The sequence below is a fragment of the Dipodomys ordii genome, unplaced genomic scaffold (assembly GCF_000151885.1).
Source record: "Dipodomys ordii isolate 6190 unplaced genomic scaffold, Dord_2.0 Scaffold31, whole genome shotgun sequence".
Lineage (NCBI taxonomy): Eukaryota > Metazoa > Chordata > Mammalia > Rodentia > Heteromyidae > Dipodomys > Dipodomys ordii.
The window spans coordinates 7,910,293-7,922,654 of record NW_012267247.1 but is presented as its reverse complement, the minus strand read 5'-3'; the positions used below and the strand labels follow the sequence as shown (position 1 = coordinate 7,922,654).

At 43.4% G+C, this 12,362-nt stretch overlaps 1 protein-coding gene across 1 annotated transcript in view; it reads left to right on the top strand.

The window, feature by feature from the left end:
• Mettl16 (methyltransferase like 16) overlaps positions 1 to 12,362 on the top strand; it is a 50,510-nt gene that overhangs the window by 14,445 nt on the left and 23,703 nt on the right. The window contains exons 3-5 of the mRNA XM_013016316.1: positions 2,875 to 3,074; positions 8,116 to 8,256; positions 10,525 to 10,640. Coding sequence (XP_012871770.1) covers positions 2,875 to 3,074; positions 8,116 to 8,256; positions 10,525 to 10,640 — 457 coding nt within the window. The remainder of the gene's footprint in view (positions 1 to 2,874; positions 3,075 to 8,115; positions 8,257 to 10,524; positions 10,641 to 12,362) is intronic.

Genomic DNA, 12,362 nt, shown 5'->3' with positions numbered 1-12,362 from the left:
CTCTACCACTGAGCCACCTTCCCAGCCCTTTAACAGCATTTTAAACATGAAACTACATTGTTATAAATATAAGTTTCTTACTTAAAACATTAATATACCATGTGGTACAGTCATGGATGGATGTCTGTCCATATTTCCACACAAAGACTTGTTGAGGAATGTTCACAGCACCATTGTTCTTGTGAGCCAAAAAGGAGAAAACGTATGATGTCTGCCTTTAACGGTTGGTGAATGGAAACAAAGTGGGCTTTTCTTACGATGCTATACTATTAAGTGATATGATGAGACAAACACTGTAGTACAGAAGAACCTCACCAATATTGTGCTTATGGAAAAAAGTCTTTGCCAGGTGGACAAAGTGTGGTTTCAGTTTCTTCAAAAGGCAAAACTCCATACAAGTGGCCTGGGCTTAGATCTATGAAGATGACTTACAGTATTGCATAATACTTTTTTTTTCCTTGTTGGTCATGGGGCTTGAACTCTAGGCCTGGGCCCTGTCCCTGAGCTCTTCAGCTCAAGGTGAGCACTCTACCATTTGAGTCACAGTGCCACTTCCAATTTTCTTGTGGCTTATTGGAGATAAGAGTCTCACAGATGGGGCTGGGAAGTTGGGTCAGTGGTAAAGTGCTTGCCTCACATGCATGAGGCTCTGGGCTCGATTCCTCGGCACTGCATAAGCAGAAAAAAAGCCAGAAGTGGCGCCGTGGCTCAAGTGGAAGGGTGCTAGCCTTGAGCTGAAAAGATGATGGACAGCGCCCAGGTCAAGAGTTTAGCCCCCATGATGGACAAAAAAAAAAGTCTCATGGGCTTTCCTACCCAGGCTGGCTTTGAACAGTGATCCACAGATCTCAGCCTCCCGAGGAGGTAGGATTACAGGTGTGAGCCACCAGCACCCAGCTTGAGCTGGCAGTTCTTTTGTGTGTCCTCTAATAGGATTGTAGGGATGGTTACAGAACTCTGTTAATGTACTATGTACTACTCTGGGTGTGGTAGTACATTCCTATAATCTAGCACCCTGGGGATGGAGGCAGGAGGATTAAAAGTTTGAGGCTACCCTTGGCTATATAGGAGACCTCTACCCCAAAAAAGTTATATTAAATTTGATGTCTGAAATAGCTCTATTTAGGTATTTTAGTGTATTTTTATTTTTATTTTATCTGTTTTTGCTCAAGACTAGCACTCTATCACTTGAGCCACAGCACCACTTCTAGCATTTTCTGCTTATGTGGTACTGAGGAATAAAACCCAGGGGTCATGCATGCTGGGCAAGCACTCTACCATTAAGCCACATTTCCAGCCCCTAGTATATTTTTAATTGTGAAGATTTGATGCGTCTTTCTTTCCATTTTAAAGGATGATTTTCAAAGAATACCTGTGTCAGATGATGTCAGTGATATTAGTGGGAAAAAAAAAGATTTACTTTTTTTTTTTTTTGTCATTCATGGGTCTTGAACTTGGGGCCTGGGCCCTGAGCTCTTCAGCTCAAGACTAGTATTCTATCACTTTGAGCCACATCTCCATTTTGTTTTCTGGTGGTTAGTTGGAGATAAGAGTCTTATAGAGGGTTGGGAAGGTGGCTCAGTGGTAGAGTGCTTGCCTTGCATGCCTGAGGCCCTGGGTTCGATTCCTCAGCACCACATAAGCAAAAAGAAAAAAGCTGGACCCCCCCCCAAAAAAAAAAGAGTCTCATAGACTTTCCAGTCCTGGGTGGCATCCAGCTACCATCCTCAGTTCTCAGCCTCCTGACTAGCTAGGATTCTAGGCCACCAGTGCCCAGCACAAAATCAATCAATCAATCCTTCCTTCCTTCCTTCCTTCCTTCCTCCCTCTCTTTCTCCCTCCCTCCCTCCTTCTCTCTTTCTCTCTCTCTTTCTTTCTTTCTCTCTCTCTTTTTTTTTTTTGTCAGTTGTGGGGCCTGAACTCGGGGCCTGGGCACTGTCCCTCAGCTCTTCAGCTCAAGGCTAGCGCTCTACCACTTGAGCCACAGCTCCCACTTCTGGCTTTTTTCTGCTTATGTGGTGCTGAGGAATGGAACCCAGGGCTTCATGTATGCGAAGCAAGTGCTCTACTACTGAGCCACCTTCCCAGCCCCTATACAACACGGCAGCGCTGTAAGGCAGGTCCTGCTTCCCTCACTTTACAGTTGTGGACATAATCACAGAGGTTAAAGAAATGGTCCTGAGTAAGGGGACCTTAGAATGGGAACATATTCTTTTTTTCCTTCCTTCCTTCCTTCCTTCCTTCCTTCCTTCCTTCCTTCCTTCCTTCCTTCCTTCCTCCTTCTTTTTTTCCTTCCTTCCTTCCTTCCTTCCTTCCTTCCTTCCTTCCTTCCTTCCTTCCTTCCTTCCTCCTTCCTTCCTTCTTCCTTCCCTCCCTCCCTCCCTCCTTCCCTCCTTTCTTTTCTCTCTCTCTCTCTCTCGCTGATCCTGGGGCTTGAACTGTAGGCTTGGGTGCTATCCCTGAACCTCTTTGTGCTCAAGGTTAGTGTTCTACCACTTGAGCCATAGCATCACTCCCAGCTTTTTCTGAGTAGTTTATTGGAGATAAAAGTCTCATGAACTTTTCTTCCCCATCTGGCTTCAAACCATGATCCTCAGATCTTAACCTCCTGAGTACCTAAGAATACAGGTGTGAACCACTGGCTTGGGAACATATTCTTAATCAACATGCTTCATGTGTGGGCATGCAGTAGTTTGGTGGAAAGCAACACCATCTTCTACAGGCTGTGAGAGTGTTAAACACAGCTCTTCCTTCATGTGAGCTCTCACTAGGAGAGTCAAGTAGGCATTTGGGCATGATGAACTCTGTCATACAACTTGTATAGCAGAAGTGAATCTTACTAATCATGTTGACTTCTTTCTCTCCATCCCTCAGTCTTAATTTTAAAGACCCTGAAGCAGTCAGAGCTCTGACTTGTACTCTCCTAAAGGAAGATTTTGGACTTTCTATTGATATTCCATTGGAGAGACTAATTCCCACAGTTCCCTTGAGACTCAACTATATCCATTGGGTAGAAGACCTGATCGGCCACCAGGAATCTGACAAAAGTACTCTCCGAAGAGGAATTGACATAGGTACATAGTTTTAACTTTTTTAATTTAAGTTTTAAATTTTACAAGGTCATATTCTTCATAGGCTTCCTCTGCTAGGTATTGGTTGTATGAAAGAAGCTAGCCTCATATACTGCTTTTTTTGTTGTTGTTGTTGGTCGTGGGGCTTGAACTCTGGGCTTGGGCACTGTCCCTGCGCTCTTCAGCTCAAGCTGAGTTCTCTTCCGCTTGAGCCACAGTGGTACTTCCAGTTTTCTGGTGGTTTATTAGAGATAAGAGCCTCACGGACTTTCCTGCATGGGCTGGCTTTGAACTGTCCTCAGATCTCAGCTCCTGAGTAGCTAGGATTACAGGTGTGAGCCACCAGCACCCCGCAAATACTGCTATTCTTATTTGCTATATCGGGGCTTTTCTGCCATTGGTTTTGCTGAGAAGAGTTGTTGGCTCTCAACACAGCACTAATGTGTGTGTGTCTTCAATATTATCTTTATGATCTTCACTCACTTTGTATGTGTGTGCTTATGCCAGTCCTTAGGCTTTAAGGCAGGGCCTGGGCACTGTCCCTGAGTTTTTTTTTTTTTTTTTTTGGTCAGTTGTAGTGCTTAAACTCTGTGCCTGGGTGCTGTCCCTCAGCTCTTCAGCTTATGGTGAGTGCTCTACTACTTGAGAAACAGCACCAGTTTCAGTTTTCTAGTTGTTTATTGGAGATGAGTCTCATGGACATTCTTACCCAGGCTGGCTTTTTTTTTTTTAATTTTTATTTATTTTTTATTGTGAAAATACTGTACAGAAGGGTTACAATTACATGGGCAAGATAATGAGTACATTGTAGCCTCCTCCTTTGTTTCCCCTTCCCATCCCTTCCCAGCCTCCCCCCCCACTCAATCCTCCCCCCCCACAGCTTTGAACTGTGATCCTCAGATCTCAGCCTCCTGAGTAGCTAGGATTACAGGCGTGAGCCACTGGCGCCCAGCTTCCCTGAGCATTTTTGCTCAAAACTAGTGCTCTAGTACTTTGAGCCACAGCTCCATGGTTAATTGGAGATAAGAGTCTCACAGAGGTCTGGAAATGTGGTTTAGTGGTAGTGTTTGACTAGCATGCATGAAGCTGGGTTTGATTCCTCAGTACCATATAAACAGAAAAAGCTGGAAGTGTCACTGTGGCTCAAGTGGTAGAGTGCTAGTGTTGAGCAAAAAAAAGCTTAGGGATAGTGCTCAGGACCTGAGTTTAAGCCCAGGACTGACCCCCCCCCTCCAAAAAAAAAAAAAGTCACTGACTTTTCTGCCTGGGCTGGCTTCAAATCACTATTCTTGGATCTCAGCCTCCTGAGTAGCTAGGAACCAGTGCCAGGTTTTACCTAAGGCTCTTATCATTATCCTTATTATGTTCATGGCAGAAGATTGACTGGTGTATTCTAGAAAGCTTTAAAAGGTGTACAAGCCAGGTTTGGTGCACATACCTGTAATACAAGCACTTGGGATTGAGGTAGGACTATGAGTTCAATATCAGATTGGGTTATTTGGCAAGCACCTCTCTAAAAAATAATTTTTTAAAAAAAGCTTCACAGCCTATTCTTGGTGCTAATTTAATTTTAATTATGCCCCAAACCCTTTGAAATAGCACTTGGGGATATAGGAGGTTAATGGATTTTAGCTCTTCACCAGAGACAAGCAATTCTAGCTGAAATCACATTCATTCTAATTAGGGTTTTATATAAATTCTTCCCCCAGACTCTCATCAGTTTGCTCTAATTCTATGATTATATACTTTCCATTTTTATTTTTTATTAAGATTATTACCCACTTAAAATGTCATTTGACTTTCTGAGGGGATTAGGGTGTCAAAGTTACAAGCATTTTGGTCTTGAGAATTGAGGAACTTTTGGGGGGGTGAATGGACATTTTACCTACATTTTTTGCCCTAAAGGTAAGTGCAGTTTTTGTTTTCTTTGAAATGAAGTGGAGCTATGAAGAGAGGAGCAGCTATGTGAATCTGAATTTTCTTTTTTGCCTATGGAGCTGAAAGTGCTAGGAAATTGAAAGACTAGCCGTCAAGGCTAAATAACATGGTTTTGGGAGAAGTCTAAGTGCATTTTGTTCCTCCCCTCCCCCATCATAGATCCTCATGTGTTCACCCTTGGAGCATCAGGTCTGGAGATTTGGGCAGCAAATACTGTGACTGACTAAGCTTAACTGTTGCAGCATTAGTCAGTCATTGGCCTTTCTTCCTTTTCCTAGCTTGTTGAGAATACTGCATGAAGAAGCAATAATAGGAGCCTGGATTTCCTGTGGGTTAGGAGGCCTTCAGCCTCACCTTCATGCCAGATCTTTAAGGGCAGTCAGGGAAAGCAACCCTAGAATGGCCAGGTTAGGCTTGGCTGCAGTAGGCCTTCTCAGAAAAACCGGATGTCTCCCAAATGTCCTTGCTTAGGATCTGATTGGTCAAGATTAGTTTGTGGTTGTAGGAGGAATATTTGTGGTTGGTATGTAAACTGGTCCAGGGCTGAGGCTCTGCATGGGAGTTAAAGACCAAACCCTCCTTGTCAAAGACTGATTTTTGTTTGGAGTGTCACCCTATGAGTTGTGTGCCTTGAATCTGTGGTAAGTCCAGCCAGTGGCTTTGACTTTTATGGAAATGTGGGTAATTGGATCTTTTGATGTCAGGAAAATTTTGCCTTATATATTTTTTTCTGCTTTTGGAGATGAGTGCATATACTTACCCTGTTTCTTTGTTTTATTTGTCATAGGGCTTGAACACAGGACCTTGGTGCTGTCCCTGAACTTTTTCTCTCAGGGCTAGCACTCTACCACTTTGAGCCACTTTGATTAATTGGAAATAGGAGTCTCCTGGACTTTCCTGCTTGGGCTAGCTTTGAACTGTGATCCTCAGATCTCAGCCTCCTGAGTAGCTAAGATTATAGGCATAAGCCACTGGTGCCTAGCTTGCTGTTGTGTTTTGTATGTATATATTGTCTGGTTTTTTTTTGGAAACAAGGTCTTGCTCTGTAGCTCAGGTTGGCCTCAATTCTTTTGCCTGTGCCCCTCTCCAAGTACTAGGACTACACATGTGTATTACCATGTCCAGCTTTATATTAATATTTCTATATTAATATTTCTGTGGTGATATAAAATAGCTAATTTAACCAATAGCATTGAATTTTTTTTTTTAAGAAAATTGAGTTTTGCTGGTGACTCACACCTGTAATCCTAGTTTCTCAGTATGCTAAAATCTGAGAAGTCTGGTTCAAAGCCAGCAGCCAGGGCAGGAGAGCCCAGGAGCCTCCAATTAACTACGAAAAGAAGCCAAAGAGGAGCTATGGATCAAGTGGTAGAGCACTAAGCCCTGGGTACAAAAGCTCAGAAAGCATGGAGGACAGAGAGAAAAAGAGAGAGGGAAGAAAGAGAGATGCGGGGAGGGGAGGAAGAGAGGGGGAAAGAGATTTTGTAGAAGAATTAAAATGAGCCAGGCGCCGATAGCTCATGTCTATAATCCTAGCTATTCAGAGGCTGAGATCTGAGGATCATGATTCAAAGCCAGCCTGGGCAAGAGCGTTCATGAGACTCTTATCTCTAACCACCAGAAAACCACAAGTGGTCCTGTGGCTCAAATGGTAAGTTGAGGGACAGAGCTCAGGCCCAGAGTTCAAGCCCCATGACCAACCAAAAACAAACAAAAAAGAATTATATGGGGGCTGGGAAAGTGGCTCAGTGGTAGAGTGCTTGCCTTGTATGCATGAGGCCCTGAGTTCGATTCCTCAGCACCACATTAAAAAAAAAAAAGAAGGGGCTGGGAAGGTAGCTCAGTGGTAGAGTGCTTGCTTTGCATGCATGAGGCCCTGGGTTCGATTCCTCAGCACCACATAAGCAAAAAGAAAAAAGCCGGAAGTGGCGCTGTAGAGAGCACTAGCCTTGAGCTGAAGAGCTGAGGGACAGCGCCCAAGCCCAGAGTTCAGGCCCCACGACCGGACCCAAAAAAAATTTAAAAAAAAAGAAAAAAAGCCGGAAGTGGCGCTGTGGCTCAAGTGGTAGAGCGCTAGTCTTGAGCTGAAGAACTGAGGGACAGCGCCCAGGCCCAGAGTTCAGGCCCCACGACTGGACCCCCCCCCCAAAAAAAAAATTATATGAAGCTGGGAATGTGGCTTAGTGGTAGAGTGCTTGCCTAGCAGGCATGAAGCCCTGGGTTCGATTCCTTAGTACCACATAAGCAGAAAAGGCCAGAAGTGGTGTTGTGGCTCAGGTGGTAGAGTGCTTGCCTTGAGCAAAAGAAGCTCAGGGACAGTGCCCAGGCCCTGAGTTTAAGCCCCAGGATTAGCAAAATTAAAAAAAGAGAGAAAAGAATTAGGGGCTGGGAAGGTAGCTCAGTGGTAGAGTGCTTGCTTTGCAAACATGAGACCCTGGGTTCAATTCCTCGGCACCACATAAGCAGAAAAAACAGGAAGTGGCGCTGTGGCTCCAGTGGTAGAGCTGAAGAGCTGAGGGACAGCACCCAGCCCCAGAGTTCAGGCTCCATGACTGGCAAAAAAGAAAAGAATTAAAATGAAACTTTTTTCTTTTGGTTGGTTATGGGTTTGAACTCAGGGCCAGTTACTGTTCCTTGAGCCTCTTTGTACACAAGGCTAGTTCTCTACCATTTGAGCCACAATGCCATTTTTTTGTTTTTGAGTGGTTAATTGGCGATAAGAGTTTCATGGGGACTCTTCTGCCTGGTGGGCTTTGAACCGCCATCCTCAAATCTCAGCCTCCTGAGTAGCTAGGATTACAGGCATGAGCCACCCAGTGTCTGCTTATGAAAACTTTTTGTAACACAAATAGATTGAGTATTGACCATTTTTATGTAGTGGATTCCTGGGGCTCCAATTACATGTGTTTTCATTTTAAATTTAGTGTGCAAAAGAAGAGGGTAGCAGGAAGTTTGATGTTACTTAGGAAGTAAGGTTCACAAACATGAAGCAACTAGAGAGGCCAGCAGCCCCATATGTCCTGGTTGGTGATTTAAACTGCAAAAACCAGGAGGCTTCTGAGAAGAGAATGTGTGAAGAATGTGTTCTGACATTTCATTTCCCTAGGAACTGGGGCCTCCTGCATCTACCCTTTACTTGGAGCAACTTTGAATGGCTGGTATTTCCTTGCAACAGAAGTGGATGATATGTGTTTCAACTATGCCAAGAAAAATGTGGAACAGAATAACTTATCTGACCTAATAAAAGGTTAGCTCAGCAGAATAAATATCCCCTTCAAATGTTATCTATTCTAGTTTAATATGTCTTTTTTTTTTTTCTTAAATGAATTGACTTAAAAAAAAAAACTTGTTGTTGTTGGTCGCGGGGGCTGGGTCTGGGCGCTGTCCCTCAGCTATTCAGCTCAAGGCTAGTGCTCTACCACTTGAGCCACAGTGGCACTTTTGGTTTTCTGAGTGGTTTATTGGAGATAAGAGTCTCACGGACTTTCCTGCCCAGGCTGGCTTTGAACCACATTCCTCAGATCTCAGCCTCCTGAGTAGCTAGGATTACAGGCGTGAGCCACTAGTGCCCAGCGACTTTGATAATTAAAAAAAAACAACAATACATTATAATTGGATTTGCTATTTTGATACTGGAATTATGTTGTGTGTGCATGTGTCAGTATTGGGGCTTGAACTAAGGGCCTCACATTTAATTGGCTTTTTTGCTTACAGCTAGCACTTGAGATGCCTCCAGTTTAGCTGGTTAATTGGAGATAAAGAGTCTCACAGACTTTTCTGCCTGAGTGGATTTGAACTATAGGCATTTGCAGTACAGTTTAGTTACAGAGCACTTCACAGTTGTTGAGTAGAAGGTAGACTTCCCATGTACCCCCACCCTCACATGCACAACCTCCCCATTATCAACATCCCACATCAGGGTGACACATCTTCAATACCCAGATTCCACAGTTTATTCTGAGGCTTACTCTTGGTGATGTACATTATGCAGTTTTGGACAAATGAAGGGACAGGGATGTAGTTCATTTGTAGAGTTCTTGATAGTATTCTTTTTTTTTTTTTTGCCAGTCCTGAGGTTTGAACTCAGGGCCTGGGCACTGTCCCTGAGCTTCTTTTACGCAATTCTAGCACTCTACCATTTGTACCATTTAAGCCACAGCACCACTTCTGGCTTTATGTGGTACTGAGGAATCAAACCCAAGGCTTCATGCATGCGAGGTAAGCACTCAACCACTAAGCCACACTCCCAGCCCCTTGCTAGCATTCTTACGACCCTAATTAGTCCCCAGTACTCAAAGAATAAATAAAATAAAATAAAATCCTACCCAACTTTTTTTTTTTTCATTTTAAGGCAGAATCTCTCTATGTTGTCCAGACAGGCCTCAAACTTGTGATTCTTCCACCTTAAATCTTCTGAGTAGCTGTGATTGCTGGCATGCACCACCAGACCTGGCTAGTACTAGCTTTTAAATTTTTGTACCTGGCACTTACTGAGAAATCAAATTCTTGAGTAATTGGTTAACTGATTTTTTGTTGTTGTTGTTGTATGTTTTTTAGTGGCCCATATATGAAGTGCTATTAATTTTTTTTTGGGTTGGGTCATGGGGCCTGAACTCTGGGCCTGGGCACTGTCCCTCAGCTCTTCAGCTCAAGGCTAGCACTCTACCATGTGAGCCACAGCGCCACTTCCGGCTTTTTTCTTTTTGCTTATGTGGTGCTGAGGAATCGAACCCAGGCGCTCATGCATACAAGGCAAGCGCTCTACCACTGAGCCACCTTCTCAGCCCTAATTTTTTTTATTACAGTGATTTTACTGTCTTCTTAAAAATAAGGCCTTCCTGGGAATGTTAAACATATTGCAAGGGGAAAATACTGATATCATTAATGGATTTGTTTTAATTCCCATTGTTGTATAACAAATTGCTACAAAATCTATCCATTTCAAGTGGGTATTTATGATTGATTTCATAGTCCCTGTGGGTCAGGCAGTGGGGCTTGCAGTTTGCCTTATTGTCTTTCATGAAGCTACACTCTGGTTGTAAGATGCAGCTGTCATTTGAGGGCTCAATTGCTGATAGAACTTTGTTTCCATTGGTGCTGTGGCTCAAGTGGTAGAGCACTAGCCTTGAGCTGAAGAGCTGAGGGACAGTTCCCAGGCCCAGAGTTCAGGCCCTACGACCAGACCCCCCCCCCCCAAAAAAAGAATTTTGCTTCCAAAAGGGCTTACTCACATGGAGCTGGAAGAAAGCTTTAGTTTGTGGCCACCTGAATCTTAACAGCATGTCAAAGGGCCTTTCCTAGAGTGACTGTTCAAGGGAAAGGCAAGGAGAGGGTCCTGTCGTTACTTCTGTCCTACTTTTTGATAAAATCTGTCACTAAATGTGGCTTCCTCTCAAGGAGGAAAATTTTAAACTGCACCTCTTTTAGGAAATAGTATCAGACAGTTTGTATACATTTTCTTTTTTCTTTTGTGCACATATTTAAGGCATAGTCAACAGTTCTATTTTTTTCCTAGTGGTGAAAGTACCCCAGAAGACACTCCTAATGGATGCTCTCAAGGAAGAATCTGAAATAATCTATGACTTTTGTATGTGCAATCCTCCCTTTTTTGCAAACCAGTTGGAAGCCAAGGTAAAGATATCTTTTGCTTTAAAGTCATTTAGTATTTACCTGAATTTACCCTGTTCACAGAGATAAAAGCAAAGGTACCCTTTACTTTGGATGCTGTAGTGGAAGCTGTATTGGTTATGATGCTTTTGGTTTGAAGGACTTAAAAACCCACTTCAGATTAACTTAACAGCCAAGAAAGTTTATTGGCTTAGGTATTTGAGAAATAACAGCAGTAGTCTGAATTTCATGAACAATTTGATCAATGAAATCTCATAAAGGCTGAGGCTCTGATTATCTGGGTTTCTCTTGGCTCTGACCTAGTCCTTAGCTGTTTTTGTTCTCTGGCTGCTTTAGTTGTGGGAGAAACAATATTTAGTGAAGTAAGATGAAGAAGAAGGAGCTGTTTTCTCTCCCCAAATCACTGGACATTTGATTGTGTTTTTCTTTTTTTTTTTTTTTTTTGGGTCCGGTAGTGGGGCCTGAACTCTGGGCCTGGGTGCTGTCCCTCAGCTCTTCAGCTCAAGGCTAGCACTCTACCACTTGAGCCACAGGGCCACTTCCGGCTTTTTTCTTATGTGGTGCTGAGGAATCAAACCCAGGGCCTCGAGCATGCAAGGCAAATGCTCTACCACTAAGCCACCTTCTCAGCCCCTTGATTGTGTTTTTCTGATGTGACTAACAGGTTGCAGTCACTTATGCACTGAGCTTATTGGATTAGGGAACTACTATTTTTTTTTTTTTTGGTCTGTCGTAGGGCCTGAACTCTGGGCCTGGGCGCTGTCCCTCAGCTCTTCAGCTCAAGGATAGCACTCTACCACTTGAGCCACAGCACCCACTTCCGGCTTTTTCTTTTTGCTTATGTGGTGCTGAGGAATCGAACCCAGGGCCTCATGCATGTGAGGCGAGCACTCTACCACTAAGCCATATTCCTAGCCTGGAACTACTGTTTTTTGCTAGCACCTTTACTTGATGATAAATGAGTAGGTGATTTTAATCTTTCCAACTTCAAATGAGGGCTGGGACATGCCTCAAGTGGTACAGCACCTGCCTAGCCAGTTAGAACATTTTCATCAACCCAGGAATAAAAACCTCTTAGTCATTAACACTCACTCTTGATTTCTGTTTGTTTGTTTGTTTTAACTGTATTTTTTTTGTCTTTTCTTTTTTGGTACTGGGGATCGAACCCAGGACGTTGCACTTGCTAGGCAAGCGCTTTGCCACTGAGCTACATCCCAGCCCTCACTCTTGATTTCTCCCAAGCACCCTGAGGCCTGTCTCTGTAGATCAGCCTGTTGTGGGCTTTCCATATAAATAGAATCATATACTCTGGCCCTTTGTTTCTGACTTCTTTTATGGAGATACAAATATTTCAAGGTTCATCCATGTTTCTTTTGGTTGCCAAGTAATATTCCATCATATGGCTATAACACATGAATTACCTGCTCAGCAGCTAGTAGGTGTTGGTGTTTTCCACCTCTTGGCTCTTAGCAGTGGTACTCTAGCATCCATGTACAGGGACCTAGGTTTTTGTTTATCTTGGCTATAGACCCAGGAATGAAACTGGATCCAATAGTAGGTAGCTGTGTGGTTCATTGGTTCAGGAACTGCCAGATAGTTTTCCTATGTGACTGTGCTACTTTACATTCCTGTAAACAGCAATGCATTAGCATTCTAATTTTCCACATCCTCGTGGATGTCTTTTTTCATTATAGCTTCCTAGTGGGTGGGAAGTAGCATCTTACT